The 18,382-nt window shown below is 38.8% G+C and overlaps 1 protein-coding gene across 2 annotated transcripts in view; it reads right to left on the reverse strand.

Annotated features, from left to right (window-relative positions):
- Positions 1-379: 379 nt before the first annotated feature.
- The window catches only part of SHISA9 (shisa family member 9), a 438,903-nt gene continuing 420,900 nt past the window's right edge, over positions 380-18,382 (reverse strand). For both annotated transcript variants that reach the window (XM_044657332.1, XM_044657334.1), the window contains one exon: positions 380-762. In XM_044657332.1, coding sequence (XP_044513267.1) covers positions 380-762 — 383 coding nt within the window. The remainder of the gene's footprint in view (positions 763-18,382) is intronic.

An 18,382-nucleotide genomic window follows, 5' to 3' on the forward strand; every position in this document is an offset into this window, starting at 1 on the left:
TGGAAAGTTTCTCTGGATTGTGCTACTTCTCATCAAGAATTCCAATTTTGAATTTAAAAAAGGAAAAAAAAATGTCCCACGGATTGGGCTTGTGAGTTTGACACTGCCTAGGTTGTGAAATCCACAATCTCAATTTCTCTTTCAGTGTATTGCTAAATGCCCCTGTCTTGGTTATCCTCCGCTGCCCATTGACCGCATTCCAGTTGTAACCCAGGAGAAGCGAGTTTCCAAGTCATCAGTTAGTGGGTTGTCAGTTTTGATTGTAAGTGTTGTGTGTGAAGGTGCGTGGGGGAAATGGGGAGGGAAGCGGTTCTTTAGATTTTGCTTTTTTGCCTCTCAGTTGAGTGTGCTCTCCAGGATGCACTCTGCAATGCCAATCTCAGACAGTCACCTCTGTTTTGCTGTTGGTGATGAAGTATGGCTGTGAGGGCATGAAGTGCTGGCTCCTCGTTGCCAGTGGCTCGCTGGAGGTCGGCTCTGCTGTGCCAAGCTTGCCCTTGTTGCCATAGGCCTGACGCCGGAGGGACGGCTCATTGGGGTCCCAGCCCTTGAAGTTGGTGGTGGAGTTGTAGGCCAAGGGGTGCGTGTGGAGTTTGTTGACCCGGGACTTCTGTCCGTTCTGCTTGGTGGGGCCATGTTCAGGACTAAAAGCCCTCGGTGGCTCCTCCTCCACCCGTACTGGATGAAGCGGTAGGCTCCCCTTGGCTGCCAACTCAGCCAGGTGTCTTCGTTTGGAGTAGAAGTCATCGTTGACCTTGTCAGCTATACAGGGCAGAAAGATGGGTGGGATAGGGAAGGGGAGAGGGTAGAGAAAAAAGAAAAGAGGCAGTTAGTGAATCTGGCAGAGAAACTGTCTTGCAACACAGAAGTTAAGAAGTAATTCAAGACAAGACGCACATTAGAAAATCAACCAGGGCTTGGGAATGAGGTCATGGTTCTTTCTCAAACATAGTCACAGTCCTAATGGGGCAGGTCTAAAATTGTCATCCAGGAGAGTATTTATTTGGTGTTACTGTAAAAGTGTAAGATTAACCCTCTGGTCTTGCTAAATGAATCTCCATAATTTAGCCCTAGTATTAGAAATTTGAGGCATGATAGGAACTGAAAATAATTTATCTCAACCCAAATATCAAGCAGGCATAAAAGAAATGTAAGCTACACCCAGCCAGCACAACAGGAGACTATCAGAACAAAGAGATAGTTTTAAATGCCTTGCCTTTCCTTGCACCAGGGAAACTTCTACAGGCCTGCCTCTGATATTTGAGTTAGGGTGAATAAATAACTTTCAACTCAGATCATGACTCCAGAAGCTAGAATGAGGGAGATGCAGATTAAATTCCTTAAGTTTTATTTAGCAAGATTATAAGGAGCTGGATGGAGCTATCTTTTAGTTATAATTGAATTACTGCTTACCTAAAAATGTATACCTTACACTTGGGTCAAGAACAGTCAAACATCATATAACTATGACTGTATTTGACAAAGGGCCATAAAGACATTGTCATAAGTATCTCCAATCAATGAAGAAACTTCAGTTCAGAAAAAAGGTGACTTTCTTATCTACAAGTGTCTTGTGGCAAAGTCAGTACTAGAACCCAGGTCTATTGATTTCTTACACAACAACAATACAAAAAAAGGAGACAAAACAACATTTAGGAATTGTACTCAACAGAAGGTCACAGAGCAACAACTCTGCAGTGCAGAAAGGTTGTAGAACAAGGATTTGTTTCTACCTAGATGACAGGGAAGGAGGTTGGATTTATTAAGTCAGTCAGCAAACCAGGCACTTGTACTTAGAGATAGACAGAAAGGCATAAACCAACCCCTCCCCAAAAGAAGCTTACATTTTAATGGGGGAGGCGAGATGTAAATAAATAACAAGGTAACTGAAATATATAAAAAGCATAGGGAAAGATGGAAGGGGAAGGCATTAGTAGATAGGGGGACTGAGAGAGGTTCATTAAAGATGGTAGAATTTGAGCTGTGTTGAAGGAGCCAAAGAAACTAAGAGGCATGAGCAAGGGTCTGAGCACTCTAGGAATGGGGTACAAAACTTCAACTGGCAAGCAGGGTTACTCCAAAAGGCAGAGCAAGAAGTCCAAATAACTCTGAAGTTTGGACCCCTCCCTGTTCACTTGGTTTCTCAACAGCTACCCTAGAAAAAAACACACACACACACATATATAGCACCATTATGTGTAATGTGTGTGTGTGTATATATGTGAAGATCTCTTGTATATGTATACAAGAGATCTTCATTTATATACAAGAGATCTTCACAATAACCACATGAAAGAGTACCATAGGTATTATGATGTTCACTTTACAGATTAAGAAACAGGCACAAAGAGTTTTAGTTACCTCATGGTTACCCATTTGGTAAGTGTCAGAAAAAGCTTCAAACCCAGATCTCTATTGATTTGAATTTCAATATTGTTTCCACTATACCCTACCCACGCTGGAAAGTATGCTCCACTGCTTGAGCCCCCATCATGGAATGACTGTGACAGTGATTTTACAATGTCCTATTAATAGATGCTTGCTGATTTTCAAAGGATTAAACTATAGAAAGATTTGAAACAGAAATAAGAGTGGATCCAACATGTACCTCCAACTTTGCTCCAGGGTTTTTTTTATCCCACATGGTTGTCTCTCCCTCATAACTGATGCACCTCTTCCTGAGAAGGATAACACATAAACCAGCTTTTCTTCTCTCAGACAGACCTGTCTGCCTCCTCTCTTTAGCCATAGTATCAGAGCTTGCCATGACCTAGAATATCTCTCTCTCCCCTCCTCCTCTCTTCCCCTCCCTCCCTCTTTCCCCCTCCCTCTCTCTCTCTCTCTCCTCCAATTTTCCTCCCTCTCCTCTTCCCCTTCACGACTATTTATTAAACAGACACTTTCTCAGTGGAAAAGAAGAGAGGGAGAAAGAAGAAGGGAGGAAAGCAATGTCTGAACCATTCCCTTTTCTACCAAATTAAACAAATTGCTTATTACACCAGGTACAAACTGCTCCTAATTCTCAGCAGCTGGAAAAGATGTTGCATATTCAGGAAGTCCTAAAGGAGAAACAGCTTCTGAGGCATCCAGCTGCTCCTCCAATGGGACAGATGGGAGTAGAGGCCCACAGTAAGTGAAATCATCAGAGCACATCTGGATATCCTGCTTCACCCCACTCCAGCCCATTCTCTGGCCTCCAGAGTGGCCTCCCTGGATCCCTCCTAACCTATCACTGCCTTTGCCAAATGCACTTTGAAAGTATGCAGAAACACACGTGCGTGCACGTGTGCACACACACACACACACACACACGCACAGTGTGCCTTTGTGTGACTTCCTATAAACTGCATAGGAAAATGCAGAAAGTCCTTGCTGCAATTGGTCCTTAAGAAAAGAGTATCTGAGTTAAGTCAGAACTTACTTTTAGGACTTGAATTAGAGTTGAGTTTGAGATGTTGTTATCTGATGATTGTCAATCACAGACCTTTCAGAGCTAGAAAGGGTATCAGACATTATCCTACAATGAGCTTTATTTTATAACTGAGAAAACTGTCCCAGAATGGAAAAAGTAACTTCCTATTTAGTGGCAGGGCTATTAGAGCTGATATCACCTGAACCCCAGTTGAGTGTCCACTCTGTTTTAGTGACCCACTGTCTCACATGGAAAGAGTAAGTGTTTGGGTAGTAGCAATGGAGAGTAGGGTCTATATCAGGTATAAAGGAATGTGTGAATATAATAATCAATCAACACACATTTGTTATGGTGACATTTCCATGATAAAGTGCTCTTATTGCTTTATTATTATTTTTTTTAAATTTTCATTTATTTATTTGTTTGTTTGATTCTTTGATTCATTTATTTGTTTGATTATTACCTTAAAATTCCCAAGTATCTCCCTCTCTTCCTCCTCTCCCTACATTAGAAAAGGAACCATTTGATAAAAAGATATATGTACATATAAAATTATATGTTGCTTGTTTCTCTTTATCAGTTCATTCACTGGAGGTAGATATAATACAAGTCATTCTTCAAACAATATTTCTATTGCCATATATTGGTTCTGCTGGTTTTATTGTTCATAAATTCATGTAGGGCTTTCCTGTTTTTCTGAATTAATCTGTTAATCATTCCTTAAGTCATAGTAGCATTCCAACATAATCATATGCCACAACTTTTTGACCTTTCCCTCTCTTATCTCCTTCCCTCCCTGTCTCTTCTTTCCCCTACATTGTAAAGGCCATGGAAACAGTCATTGCATTTTGACTCACTTAGAACAGTGGCCAGCAATGTGCCACACTCTTAGAGTGGTTTAATAAACCCCTCCAATATGCAGCAAAATCGTAATTTATCAGAATCCTCTATTTATAGCCCCTTTCCCTCCCCACTTTAATTCCCACTTGATTTTTTCTTTTGTTTTCCCCCATGACATGTGAAAACCAATTTTAATTTATTTTTTAAAAATTTGAGCCCATATTCTCTTCCTCCCTCCCTTTCCTTCCCCCCGTCACTGAAACAGTAAACAAGCTGATATAGATTTTACATTTTTCCATTTTAGTCCTTTTGTGTAAGAAAACTCAAACAATAAAATGAAGAAAGAAACCAAAATATAGGACACTTCGGTGCAGATTCAAACTCCATCAGTTCTTTCTCTAGAGACATGGCATTTTTCGTCAATCCTTTGGAATTATCTTAGATCATTGTATTACTGAGAATAGCTAATTCTTTCACTGTTTCATCATATATATATATATATATATATATATATATATATATATATATATATATACATACCCACATGCATGTACTCACACACAACTTTGCAAAAGCCTAAAGAGCTATATAAATGTCAGTTGTTATTTTTGGGGAAAAAAGTTAACTTAATAGTTCCAGAGAAACTTCCAACAAAGGTTAAAACAAAAACGAGTTTTTAATTAACCCCGAATTCACTAGAAAAGGAAATTCACCAGAACTGTTACCTTTCACCCCTATTCCTCCAGCACCCCTTGTGAGCTGAGATTTTACTTTATTTTGTTGAGCTGAAGCTCCTTGCAGTATCTTCCCTAGAGGAGAAAGGAGACTTTAAACCTTGGCTGTCGGCCTAGTTTCAGTAAATTCAGTCCAAAGGCTATTCTGGTTCCTTGTGGTGTTGTTCTGTCTGAGTCTATTAAGAAGTTCCCAGTCAGGGAAATGAGAAATTCATTTAGAGGCCTATTAAGAGTCATTAATGAATTAATTAATTAACCTAATCAGCCCAGGATGCCTCTTGGGCTGAAAACTGACAGGATTAGGCAAGTAATAGGTGTCCATGCCCTTTTAAGAGCAGTAGCCTTCCCAGGTCAGATCTTTCTTGGTTTAAACCAGTGGGGAAAAAAAGAGTTTCTCTTCGATGAGTCTAATTGCCTTGAAGGAGTCAGTGTTGTAAAATTAAACTGTACCTGCCGCCATCTGTCTCTCCTTTAATTAGCAACAGAGTACTTGCTGTAACATACAGGTGCGGAAAGAAATTTAGTGACACTTTTATTAAAATGGAGAATGCCAAGGTAATAACCAGTTTTCAAAATAAGATGCACCTTGGAGGCACAAGGCCAAGTTCATGTGGCTTTCCTTAGGAAAAACCTTTCATTAAGTTGTGACATTTATGGTTCACTGTCTTTAAGAGTCATATTTGTCTGTCTTAGGCAACAACATTCGACTCAGTGAGTTAACTCCCCCTACCAAATGTTTTTCAGCACTTACCATGTCTAGCTTGTCTGCATTTACAGCCCTTATAGGGGAAGGAGCTTGTTTTCCTCCCAGATGTCCCTAGACCTGAGATTTCATTGGTATATGGAATTCATGGGTGAGGAAACATCCTCTACAAAAGTAAATGAACATCACTTCTGCATCTTATAATCACGGAAGGCTGCATATAAAGCCCTAAAAGATTAAAAGTTTTGCCCTCAGTCCTGCAATGAGGATGTATCAGAATAAGGACTTGAAACCAAGTCTCCTTGATTTGAAGACTAGCTCTCTATCTGCTACTTGCTCTCATTTACTTGTCTTAGTGGATGAGAATTAACTTCCCTAGCCCACAACCAAATATGCCCATCCTTCTCAACTCTCACCATGTCTCATTTGTCTCCATTTATCATCACCATGTGGGAAGAGTGCCTATGCTCTTCACAAGCACAACTAAAATATTTTGATACTTTAAAACCAATGGACTCGGTGCTTTCAAAATTGTCTGTGAATAGGCAGAGCTGCCCTCTTGGATACGGAAAACTTGTGTTTCTCAGCCTTGTTCTTTGATAGAAACAAGTCAGAGAAGACATGGGTAGGAGAAAGTTGACAACTATTGATTCTAAAAAGATCTATATATTCCATTTTACCCTTTCTACATTTCAATATGCAATATAACCCCACTGCTTCCACATGCATAAAAGGGACCATATGATAATCTATTGCATTTATATTGAACTCTAATTTAAAACCAATTAAAATGAGCATCATGCTGTTGGGAAGGTCAAGGAAAGAAGACATGATGTGCACTGGGCTCAGCATCCCTTAAGAATAGATATCCTGAGCATCGTGCTTCCTCTTTGTTCTCTGATGTCCCTAACATATTTTCCCACATCACCATAGCCATAGAGTAGGCAGGAAATTGGTTTAATGGTTCAGGACCTAGAATTATATATTTAAACACTGGGGGTGGTACTACCCCATTGCTTGATCCTGTTCAGAAAGGTGACTCTGTGTTCATAGGGGTGGTTATGCATCCTACCTAAAACCAGAGGTCACTCAAAAAAAAAATGACAATTCTCTCTATGGTACTCAGGGAGCTAAGTGACTCTCTTCTCAATCCCTTCCACAATCACCAAGACTCATCTAATTAGCTGATGGGTGTGGTGTACATGGATTTATCCAATTGCATTTTTCTGTGGTACCCTAATCAACCAAGCTTCCCTCTTCTTTTTCCTTCTGAATTCAGTGGATTCCAATTACATGAGCATAGGATAATGGGATCAATCACAGCTTCACCGTGTCAAATTCCTTACTCATGATTATAATATATATATATATATATATACACATATGTGTATATATATATATATAAATCAAATATATACAAAAAAAAAACCATGGCAGGACAAATGACCCTGTTCCTCCCATACCCAGGCTAGACCTTTCTTGGTCCACAGACAAACCAACCCAGGAGTTAAAGCTATATAGTTCAGACATTTTGATTCAAAAATCCTGTCAGGTTTAGGCAAAAACTCAAAGAAAACCCAGTTTAAAGACCATTTATTCAGGTGTTTATATTCCTCTCTTCCCATTTATTTTGCCCATAGAAAGGTGACAGACATCTTTCCAAGTATCACCCACTTAAGTCCACATTTCCCAGTGCATCAATGGTTAGTGAGTCAAGGTTCAAGATCCATAATGTCTCCTAGCTTTTCCTCAGTCACTGCTCTATTCCTGGCAGGTAATCCCTTCTTTGAATTGCTTCCCAGTTGGCTCATTCCCTGGGTTGTATGGGATCAGGACTACTCTCCTGAATGTTTACTTATCCTAATGGCAGAACTAGGTCTAAGATAGGTACACATGTAAAGTGAGATTCCTCTTTTTTCTGCCTTCTCCTGGAACAAATCTACCCCCTACCTAAGTTGTAATTCATCTCTCTGGATTTTTCCATAGAGTAAACTTCAGAGGACATTCTCATTTTTAAGGGTGGTGTGACCCAAAATATGGGACCATAAGCATGTTGGTTGGTGAGGACATATAGAAGCAAAGAATAACTGCAGCATATATATATATATATATATATATATATACCATTGCCCTGCTCCACACCTCACTATACATAGAAGGGAATAAGAAATCATGTATTCTAACTCATACTTAAAAGCATGAATTCCCTCTAAAATATTCCTAATACCATCCTCTTAAGATGTTAGGATAATAGATTTGAAGAATCATCTAGTCCAGCACTCTCATTTTACAGTTGAGGAAGCTGAGGCCAAAAGAGGTTAAATGACTTATTCAAGGTAACCTAACTGGGAAGTGGAAGGGTTGGAATTTGAACTCATATCCTCTGACTCCAAATCTATTATTCTATCTACTCAAAAGCCTTCAGTAACAGAATTTTCTTTTTTCCTCTCTGCCACAGGCATTTTGACTTCCTTTTATTAGAATAATAATGCTAATTATTGGGAGTTCTTTTTATGGAACTTCCCTGTAACTTCTGTTCAATTCTATTCTCTGAGATCAAGAAAAAGCAATTCTAATCTTCCATTTGACAGTTCTTCAAATTTTGCAAACACTCTTTTGCAACTCTGTCATCCCCATCCCCCCAGGTTCTTCTTTTCTCCTGGCCAAATGACTCTAAAGTTCTTTCAATTGATCTTCATGTGAAATTATCTCAAATTCCTTTACTACTATTATCACTTCAATAATATAAATATAAATAAAATAGCACAGGTAAAAGAGGCTTTACTAGCCATCTTGTTTTCCCCTCAATCAACCCCCATTTTACTGATGGTGACATAAGGACAAGATTAGAATGAGTTCACGAAAATGAGCCATTTGACAAGTTGTTTTTTTAAAGAATTTATTCATTAAAATATTTTACATGATTGAACATAAAACATTGATATAAAATTGTTCACTTTCTCAGAAAGGAGAGAAGGGAGGAAGGGAAGGAAAGAATTTGAAACTCAAAATTAAAAATAAACCAATAAATGTTAAAGATTGTTTTTACATGTAATTGGAGAAAAATAAAAGTTTTTAAAAAATTTATTCAATATGTTGTAAACTGAATAATGTATTTTTACTTGATTATGCTAACTCTGCTCTTCATAATCTCATACATAATGTGAAGAGGCAAATAAAAGAGGCCTGTGTTCTTTTTCCATCCTTCTTCCCTTCACACACTCTTCTGAGTGTCCTCAACTTTGTCAGTGTCCTTCCTAAAATATGATACTAGAATTGGACAGATGTGGTCTGACCAGGAAGCTTCTATGCAATAACTTCATAAATTGGCCTCCTTCCTCCCAGTGTCCCATCTCTAACTCACCTACTAGACAACTGCCATATTATTATTTTTATAATACAGATGTGATCATGCCACCCAACCTCATCTACCCCCCAAAATCTTCAATGGCTCTCTACTGGTTCTAAAATAATATACAAATGTATAAAATTATATATGTATATATAATATATAAAATCCATAGCCAGGCACTTGAAGGCTTCTTCATTCTTGTCACAATCTACCTTTCCAATGAATATTGTAAAGTATTTAATATTTCTTTTCATGCACTCTCTGTTCTAGTCAAACTAGCTTCTCTCCACGCATGCCCTCTATATCTTTACACAGCTGGTCCCCTCTATCTGGAATGTATTCTCTCCTCATACTGTAGAGAATTTCTAGCTTCCTTCCTTCAAAACCTAGCTCAGGTACAATCTCCTCTTGAGGTCTTTTCTGCTTCTATATCCCACCCCACCCCCATACACACCAGTTAATACTCTTTAAATTAAATTAATTTAAACAAATTTATGTATAAAATTTTAATTAATTAAATTTGGATTTGAATTTAAAATACTCTTTTTAAATTATAGTATAATTTCACATTATTTGTACATATTATATCTCCCTGCAAAACCCCTGCCCTAGTAGAATGTAAGCTCCTTGAGGGCTAGCAGTGATTAATGGTACTGTATCCCCGAAGCTCAACATAGTGCCTCACAATTAATAGATTATTATTTTATTGATCAATTCCCTCATTATGGAGACCACGCTTCTAAATTTGTAGCCTAAGTTCATATTAGCTTTGACATGGCGCCATGTGCCTTTTTGCAGAAAAGCCTACATAAGTAAATATGGTCTCTTCCTGGGGAAATGTCAAGATGTCAGAGCCAGACATTCCCTCTTGTTTAATCAAACCACCACTGGAGGGGGAGGGGGGGCGACTCATAAAACCAATCTTACTTCCCTTCCTTCTTTTGTAAAGTGCATCAATACTTCAAAACACAAAGGGATTGGCATTTTTGTTCCAGTAATCTGAGATTATAATAAGGAAGTGATGCTTGTTTCTACATAAAAGACTTCACAAACTGGCCAATGTGTGGCTTTGCCAAGGACACAGTTTTCAATGGGCAGGGCAGGGATGCCTCATAGAAAAGGATTAGGCTATCTATCTTCAGGCTCCTGCTTCCTCCAGCTACAGCTGGTTTATTACAGTACTCAAAATTCATATAGAATCCCTAGATTATTTCAAAACACAACTTTGCAAAAAGCTTCTAAAGCCCTCTACATATATTATCTGAGTTTAGGTTCACAACCACCCAGTGAGGTAGGTATTAGAATCATTGGTCCTAGTATTATTATCTCTATTTTATGAATGAGAAAACCAGTTCATCTTAGGTGATTTGCCCATGGTTACACAGCTAAGAGAAGTGCAAGGGGCAGGATTCAAACCCAGATCTTTCCTGACTTCTAGCTCAGAATTCTATCCACCACTGACTACTCTCTTTGCACAGAACAAACCACCAAACCAGGGGGATGGTTCCATTGAGATATTTCAATGTCAAAGAAGAGCTTGTTGAAGGAATGGCAATCAAGAGCTGGTTCAAGAAGCAAGAAAGAGCCAAACACAGCTCTTTATTTATTCGCACATTCCTTCTCACCTTTTCCCCTGATTCTTTGGCAAGTGGATTGGAATCCGAATCTCCCAAAATGTCACCCTTCTTTCCTCAAATGTTCCTGAAAAGTGCTGTTAAAGCAAAAGACTGTGATGAGACTGTTTGGTGGCTGCCCTGCCTCAGCTTTTGGAGAGAAAGGTAGGCTGGGGAGATTATTTGCAAGGCATTGAAGAGCAATCTATATTTAGGCTTTCATTTCCTTTCAATGCTGACAGACTCCTGGAACTTGTGTTACCATTTGGCTGTGACTGTTTATAAATAACATAATGGAAAATAGCCTTCTATTGTAGGGCTCAAGGTGAATAAAATGCTGCTATAACTCTGAAAAGGTCCCTGATTTGAGTTGGTCATAGGACTAATTGGGGGTCTTCACGGGAGAGCATAGCTTTGGTTCTCAAACAACTTTGTTCCTGGGGGATAAGACCCAGACAGCTACTATAATCCCAACTTGCTGTTCTAATACACTCATAGTGTTGGAAGGGCACTAGGGAACCAGATACCCTTGCAGCTGTGGTTCAAAGGAGATAGGAAGGAGATGCACAAGGAGGATAAGAGGCAACTTGACGACCTAGACAATTAAGTGCTAACTTGTTCTCCCCTTCTGTGACTAGCTAGAGGCAAGCACTGGTCTGCTCTTTAAATTAAAGCTTCTGTTTTCTTGACAGAGGACAAAGTCTGTTCTCCATAGAACCTGCTGCCTGCACTGATTGTTAAAAAAAAGGGAGTAGGTCAACCTGGGATCTAATTTTAAATAAGACAATCCATTTTTGGACATGACAGTGTGGTAATTTGTTTTATTTGACACAGCATATTTGTTACAAAGATTTTTTCTTTTCTTTTTTTGGGGGGGGAAGAAAAGAAAAAAATAATGTTAATTTGGAAAAATATCTTTAACATAAAAATGTAAGTTTAACATAAAAAAGTAAGGATCAAGAAGAGAAATCAACCATATATTCTGGATGGCCTTTTAAAAAAAGCCTCATGGTTGAGAACTTTCTCAATTCCTTTGGCTATCCCAATTTTGTACATCTAGTCCATTTATCTGACGTTTTGACCTCAACTTATTTGTAGGATCTCAAATTTATAGCTAGCAGATTAGAAAACTGAGACCTAAAGAAGTTAATTTATTGAATTAGTCAATCAATATTTATTAAATGCCTATTATCATTTGCTAGGCTCTGTGCCAAGTACTGAGAATACAAAGAGAATCAAAAAGCAATCTTTGCCCACAAGGAGCTCACAGTCTAATAGGAGAAACAAGGTCATACTGGTAAAAAGCAGCAGAACTGGAATTGAATACAGGTCTTCTGAATGCAAATGTAGTACTCTTTCCATTATACCCATTGCTCTTAACTTCCAGCATCTCATGAACAAATTTAAAATTAAAAAAATAAACATATGAAAGAACTCTTACTAGTCCATGAACTATGGTTGCTAATGTGGTAGGACCACAGGGGAACTGAATATGCTCATCTCCATAACCCCAAAAAGAAAATTACTATCTACTTTTTGCTTTCTTTTTTCCCCTTTCTGTTCATAAATCAGAGCCTACAGACCAAAGAGTGAACATTCCCAACTTCAGATATGCCAGCAGTTAGGAGAGTTGATAGAGTAACATGGAAAAGCAAATGAGTCACATTTGTTACCTATGCTGTCTGAAAGGGGAATTCAAAGACAATGCCATCCCTCAATCTCTGATTTCTCATTAGAAGAAAGATTTTCTAGGTAGTGTGGTTCTGCAAGTTAACCTTCTAACCAAAGAAGGGAGATTTCTCTCTTTATCTTCCACAGATTTTGTCTCTGTAATGATTCCAGTTTCATAAGCAGTGAATACTTCCATGTCAGATATCAAATGTGTGACCCTTAATAGGCTTCTTATGCCGTACAACATTCCCAAACATAGACTGACCTGGATTAAAATGTAATTGGGAAGCAAATAAAAATGTAACAAAATATAGATAATATCACATTTTAAAACTGTCATTATTTGGCCCACAGGGATCCCTATTCATACTTGAATTTAACGACACTCATTTATGTGGCTCTGCAATTGGAGGAACAGTAAAGGTCTAAACTCTAAAGCCATGATTAAGGGAACAAGGGGTCTACCCTTTGAAGCCCCCCTGCCCTCCTGCTTTAACAGATCAGGTCCATTGAATTTGGGGGCACGGGGTGGGGTAAATTGTTCACTTAGAGATTTTGAAGGTCATTTCTCTTCTGAGAGAAAGTCTAAACCATAAGGTGGCCCTATCTATCCAAAGGACATGAACTGGGGTCAGAAAGAGTCACTAGAGTGTCATGGTGATGCCTTATTGAAATCTCAAGTTCAGTTCCCTTCTGAGGGAAAAACAAACCAATGGGTATTCCTAGGTTGGGAGAACTTTTGGTTTTTGAGAGTCCTTTTATGGATTTTCAATACTACCACTGGGTTCTTATCAGTTCTAGTCATTTTCTGTGGGATAAAATAGGGTCCTGTCCCTGATACAACTGCTATGTTGACTATTTTATAGAAGCTGAGGACCCTTTTAAATATATTTATAGCTATATTCTATTCATAATTTATATTTGGTGATTTTCCCCAGCGTAAACTCTGGGGGAAGACATAGCTAGGTGAAGAAATGTTAACCTTTTAGGGCGAAACCCAAGATCAAATATGGTCCAGGTAGGTTCAAACCTGAGAGCCCCGTGCCATGGAAGTAAGTATGGTATTATCTTGGAGAAACAATAAGAAGTCAGGGCCAGAAGCAATTCTTTCCTCTAATAAACACAGAAACTCAAAACATATTGCCAATCTCACACTCTCTATTCTTCTTTTCTCAGGTAAAATTTAAAACACAGAAGTATGAGTGCTGGTTTGGGGGAGGGAGATGTACAGTGTCAAAGTCTTAATCTGTCAAGATTCTAGATGCCCTGGCTGTACTTGTAGATATTTTAAGAAGGTTGCCTTTAGACTGCTGGAAAGCATGTTAACATTTGCCTATGACTGCTTACAAATAACATGATAAAAAAACATTCTCCTGTCAAAGGCCTTGAGTTGAATAAAATTCTGTTTTGCCTGCTAAAAGGTACCTCATCTGAACTGTATAGGGCTGGTAAGGGTACTTCAGGGGAAGAGTACCCCTTCTCTCTGTTTTCCCCCCTTGCTGCTTTATGAACAGGTCATTTAGAACTAGGGGAAACTAGGCAGTTCAGTGAATAGAGAGCCAGGTCCAAAAATGGGGGGTAGGGGATCATGGGTTCAAATCTGGTCTTAGATACTTCCTAGCTTTGTGCCTCTGGGCAAGTCATTTAACCTCAACAGCCTAGCCCTTCCAGCTCTTCTGCCTTGGAACAGATACTGAGTATTAATTCTAAGACACAAAGTAAGGGTTTAAAATAAAATTAAAAAAAAAAGATCTAGACCAGTAGGTGCTAGTGCAAAAAATGTCCTAGCATTTTTCTTTCTTCTTTTTTTAGAACCTTGATTTAAAGGGGGGAATGCTCCTGGGGTTTTGCATTCTCAGCAGACAGAAACCAGAAAGTCAAAAGAACAGCAAGTCTTCAAAATGCAAAAGAAAGCCAGTGGAAGAAGAAGCCAGAAGACCTGCGTTTGTGATGAACGAGCCTCTTTTTTTTGCTTGGATCCCAGCCACTGAGATAAAAATGGGAAAACTAAGCATTGAACTTTAGGTCTAATCAGGCAAAACTCTCAGCCAGCCATGCAGGGATTCCCACATGTGCTTAGCTTTTACAGGAGAAAAACTTGGAAAAGCGAGCCAGGAGGTTGAATTCTTGTCTCCCTTTAATCCTGTTCCAGCAAGTTTGGTTCTAAAGAGAGCTCCTGCCACTTGTCCAGAATGATTCAAATGTAATAGGAAAGGACTGTGGCTTCAGGTTTTTACCAAAGTTTCAAGGCTGCCTAGAGCTCTGCCTTTATTCCTGGAGGTCTGCCAAACCATAGGGGTCCTGCTGTTGACATTACAGTGACAGTTAGGTTTTTTTGGGAGTCTTTTGAAAAACCCAGTCCTTTGTCTCCTCCCTCTCTCAATTCTGATGTGCAGTTAACCTATTTCAGAAGCTGTTTAACTTGACAAGATGATTTTGAAGGAGGATCCAGCCTTGTCTAACTACAGTGCCTTGTTCATTCAATTTGATCCAATCGAATTCAACCAACGCTTATTGAGCTCGTCCATCAGCATGTTTATACTGTACAGATAGTATAGATGGACACGAACTGAACTAAGAGTTGAACAGGAAGAAGGGAGTGGGTTAGATTGCCTTTGAGAAATGGAAAGGTTCTTTTAATGTCCCTTAGTCCTCCATAAAGGCTAAGGTCAATTTTTTAAATACCAGAATCCTACTGGGACTACTATAGGAGGGAACACAACAGTTCTTAAGGAATTAAAAGTGAATATTGCTCACAGTGAGCAATGGAGAGACACATGATGGTGCTAAGCAGGATACACAATAGAACCATTGAGGGGTTCTGAAGAACAATAGGAAAAGATGTCATTAAGAATTATATGACTGGAAGAGAAGATGGCTCTGACACCATGGCAAGGGTGAAGTATGGTAGAGGAACAAAGTGCTTCACTTGCACCCTCACAATGTCAGGAGAAAACAAGGAACACCTCTAGCATATTTGGGAGTAAGAAGAGAAAACGTTCATTGATAACAACTGAATACCAAAAACAGATTAAAGCACTGAATCATAGGGTGAGAGCTGTGAGGGATTTTAATCTATAAACATTTATGAAGTGCCTACTATGTGCCAGGCACTGAGGACACAAAAAGAAGCAAAAGATAGTCCCTGGCCTCCAGGAGCTCACAATCTAATGGGACCTTAAAGACAATCTAGTTTTGCTCCCTCATTTAACAGATTAAGAAATTGAGACTCAGAGAAGAGGTAGATGTACAGATTTGGAGCTAGAAGAAATCTACTTTAAAGATTATCTAATCAAATCCCCTCATGTAAGTGATCTTGCTCAAGGTCACATAGCTAGTGAATTTCTGGACCAATATTCAAACCCTGAACTTCTGACTCTGAATCCAATGTTTCCCCTTATTTGTGTAACAAAAAAAAAATGACATAAGTAGTCAATCAGTCAGTCAGCCAGTCAATAAACATTTATTAAGTGTCGACTATGTACCGGGGAATGTGCCAAGTAAGTATATCAGGAATTTCTGATCAAATTGAGAATTCTCTAATTGATCTGTTTAGATAATTAGGTATGAGCCATTATTTTTCCCTGATCAAATTGAAGAAATTCCCAAATGAAATTGATGGGACACAGAGCACTCCTAAGTGATTGGGTGAAATTCAGCCACATCCCTAATAGGAAGTTTTTCCCACTTTTTGAAACTCTCAGCAGCTAAGGGCTTTATCTTCAAAGTCTGTATTTTTTTTTTAAAATTTGTACCTTCTTCTCAAGAACAGCAAGGTAGGAAGATTCATTTCTCTCTGTCCATCCCCATGATCACCAGAAATAGCAATGTTGACTTGTAGCTCAAATACATAACTAGGGGAAGCTTGTACCTACTTGTACCTATTACATGTGCCTTGAAAGGGGAGTTGGAGTTTCTGAATCCCAACTTCTTATACATATAAGTCTGTGTGTGTATATATATGTATATACATACATACATATATATACACATATATATGTGTGTATATATATAAAGAGTCATTCTGATTTACCTAGGCAGGATGATCTTAAAATCCATCTTTCTAAAAGAGAAAGGAGATTCCCAAAGTACTACCATCTCTGAGAGTTACCATGTGGGTAACTCCAAGTTTAGGACCAAAATAAAACATGATGGGATTTCTGAGTTCCCCAACCTAGTTTGGAATGACCTAAATCCACCGGGTTCAGGCTTTTCTAGGCTCTTCATTTAAACTAATGAAATTTTACTTGGGACTCTATTTCAGCAATTTTCCAAAAGCGAGTGAGCAATGGGTCCCTGTGGCAACTCATTTTTACCACCTGTACACTCCCAAGGTGGCTCATCAAAGGTTGCATAGCTTAATAGGTTCAATTGTTTGCTTTGTGTTTTTCAAAGAGTATTGAGCTCCAGTGCTAGTGGGATTGGATTTTTATTAAAAATGTCTCACATCCTTTTTTCCCCCTGCTCCATGTATTGCCAGGACCAGAAGGAAGACCGCCTGCTGCCAAACCAATAAGGAAAAAGAGAATATTAAAAAGTCAGATTTCCATGAAGTAATACTTCAAGGTAGCTTTCATGTGGAAGCTTTTCCCCGGGATTCCAAGTGGCCTCATCACACACAGGGCTCAGCTTCAGCTGAAATCGGGCACAAATTAAGGGTTTTCTCTTTTATTTTGCATCCTGTGAATCTCTCCTGGAATGAAAACTTCTGACTTGAGGCTCTGACATTTTGCTTTTCTGGACCATTCTCATCTTTAAAGCATCCTCTAGCTTCCCACCCCTCCCTTTTCCCTCTCCCCCAACTACATACAGTTCAAAGTCATATTTAACTTGAGCTTCTGCTGACTAAATCAACAGTTCAACTCCACCACATTTATATGAATGCTCAAGTATCAAGGAGCTTCACTAGGCCAGCTTGACTTTCTGACTAACAGTAATAATAATTTACATTTTTAGCACTTTACAAAGTTTCATTCTCTCTCTCTCTCTCTCTCTCTCTCTCTCTCTCTCTCTCTCTCTCCATGTCTCTCTCTCTCTCTCCATGTCTCTCTCTCTCTGTCTCTGTCTCTCTCCTCTTCACTTTGAAGTATAATCATCTTTACAGTCGCAGAGACTTATTGAGCTTAAATTAATCGAAGGATCAGAGAAAGGAAATTAATTTCCTGCATCATACAGATAATGGCATAGTCAGAATTGGAACTCAGATCTTCTTGATTCTAAGTCCAGGGTATCTTCCACTGCTATAGCCAGGACTCAGACCCATAAAAATGAAGTAGGCAGGTCATATGATCAGAAGTCTCCCCACTCAGCTTAGAGCACTCTCTCAGACTACATAGCAACCTCTCTCCTAGGTAAACTATGCTGCCTTGTTGCTCTGGCTGGCCTTTCCCCAACTGTGGGTTCTTGATTTCTTTCCTTCATTTCCTCCCAGAAGGAAACTTGCTCTCTGCCAGCTGGCACACTGGAAAGAATTTGGTAAATGAATTCACACTAGGTTGTTCATGACTGATAATGACTTCATACGTTACCCTTAGGATATATAATTGCATTTTAACAGGGGAAATTGCCTTAATCTCATAATAATAGCTAACATTTATATAGCACTTTATAATTATAAAGCATATTCCTAAGTTTTATTTTATTTGATCTTCACAGCCTTCTTTATGCAATGTTGCCTCTTTTACAAAGGAGGAAACTGAGTCTAGAAGAAATTAAATTATTTAAATCCTGGTCATTTGGCTAGTAGGAATCAGAGGCAAGATTCAAACTCAGGTCACCACCCTTTCCACTACACCTGGATAACTTTTCCCTAGAACAGTTTCTTAACCACTTTTCTGCCCTATGGCTCTTTGGCCTCAATGGAATGCATAACAAAGGATTATGAAGGAAGTCAATTATCCTGAAACACAATTATCCATGTATTTTTTAAAGTTCACGGACTCTAGTTTAAGAACTAATAATTTAGAAAAATAAATCTCTGAGAGATGATATGGTATAAAGCAGTGGTTCCCAGACGTTTTTGGCCTACTTTCCTTTCCAGAAAAAATATTACTCAGC

This window comes from Gracilinanus agilis, chromosome 1 (genome assembly GCF_016433145.1).
Source record: "Gracilinanus agilis isolate LMUSP501 chromosome 1, AgileGrace, whole genome shotgun sequence".
Taxonomy (NCBI): Eukaryota; Metazoa; Chordata; class Mammalia; order Didelphimorphia; family Didelphidae; genus Gracilinanus; species Gracilinanus agilis.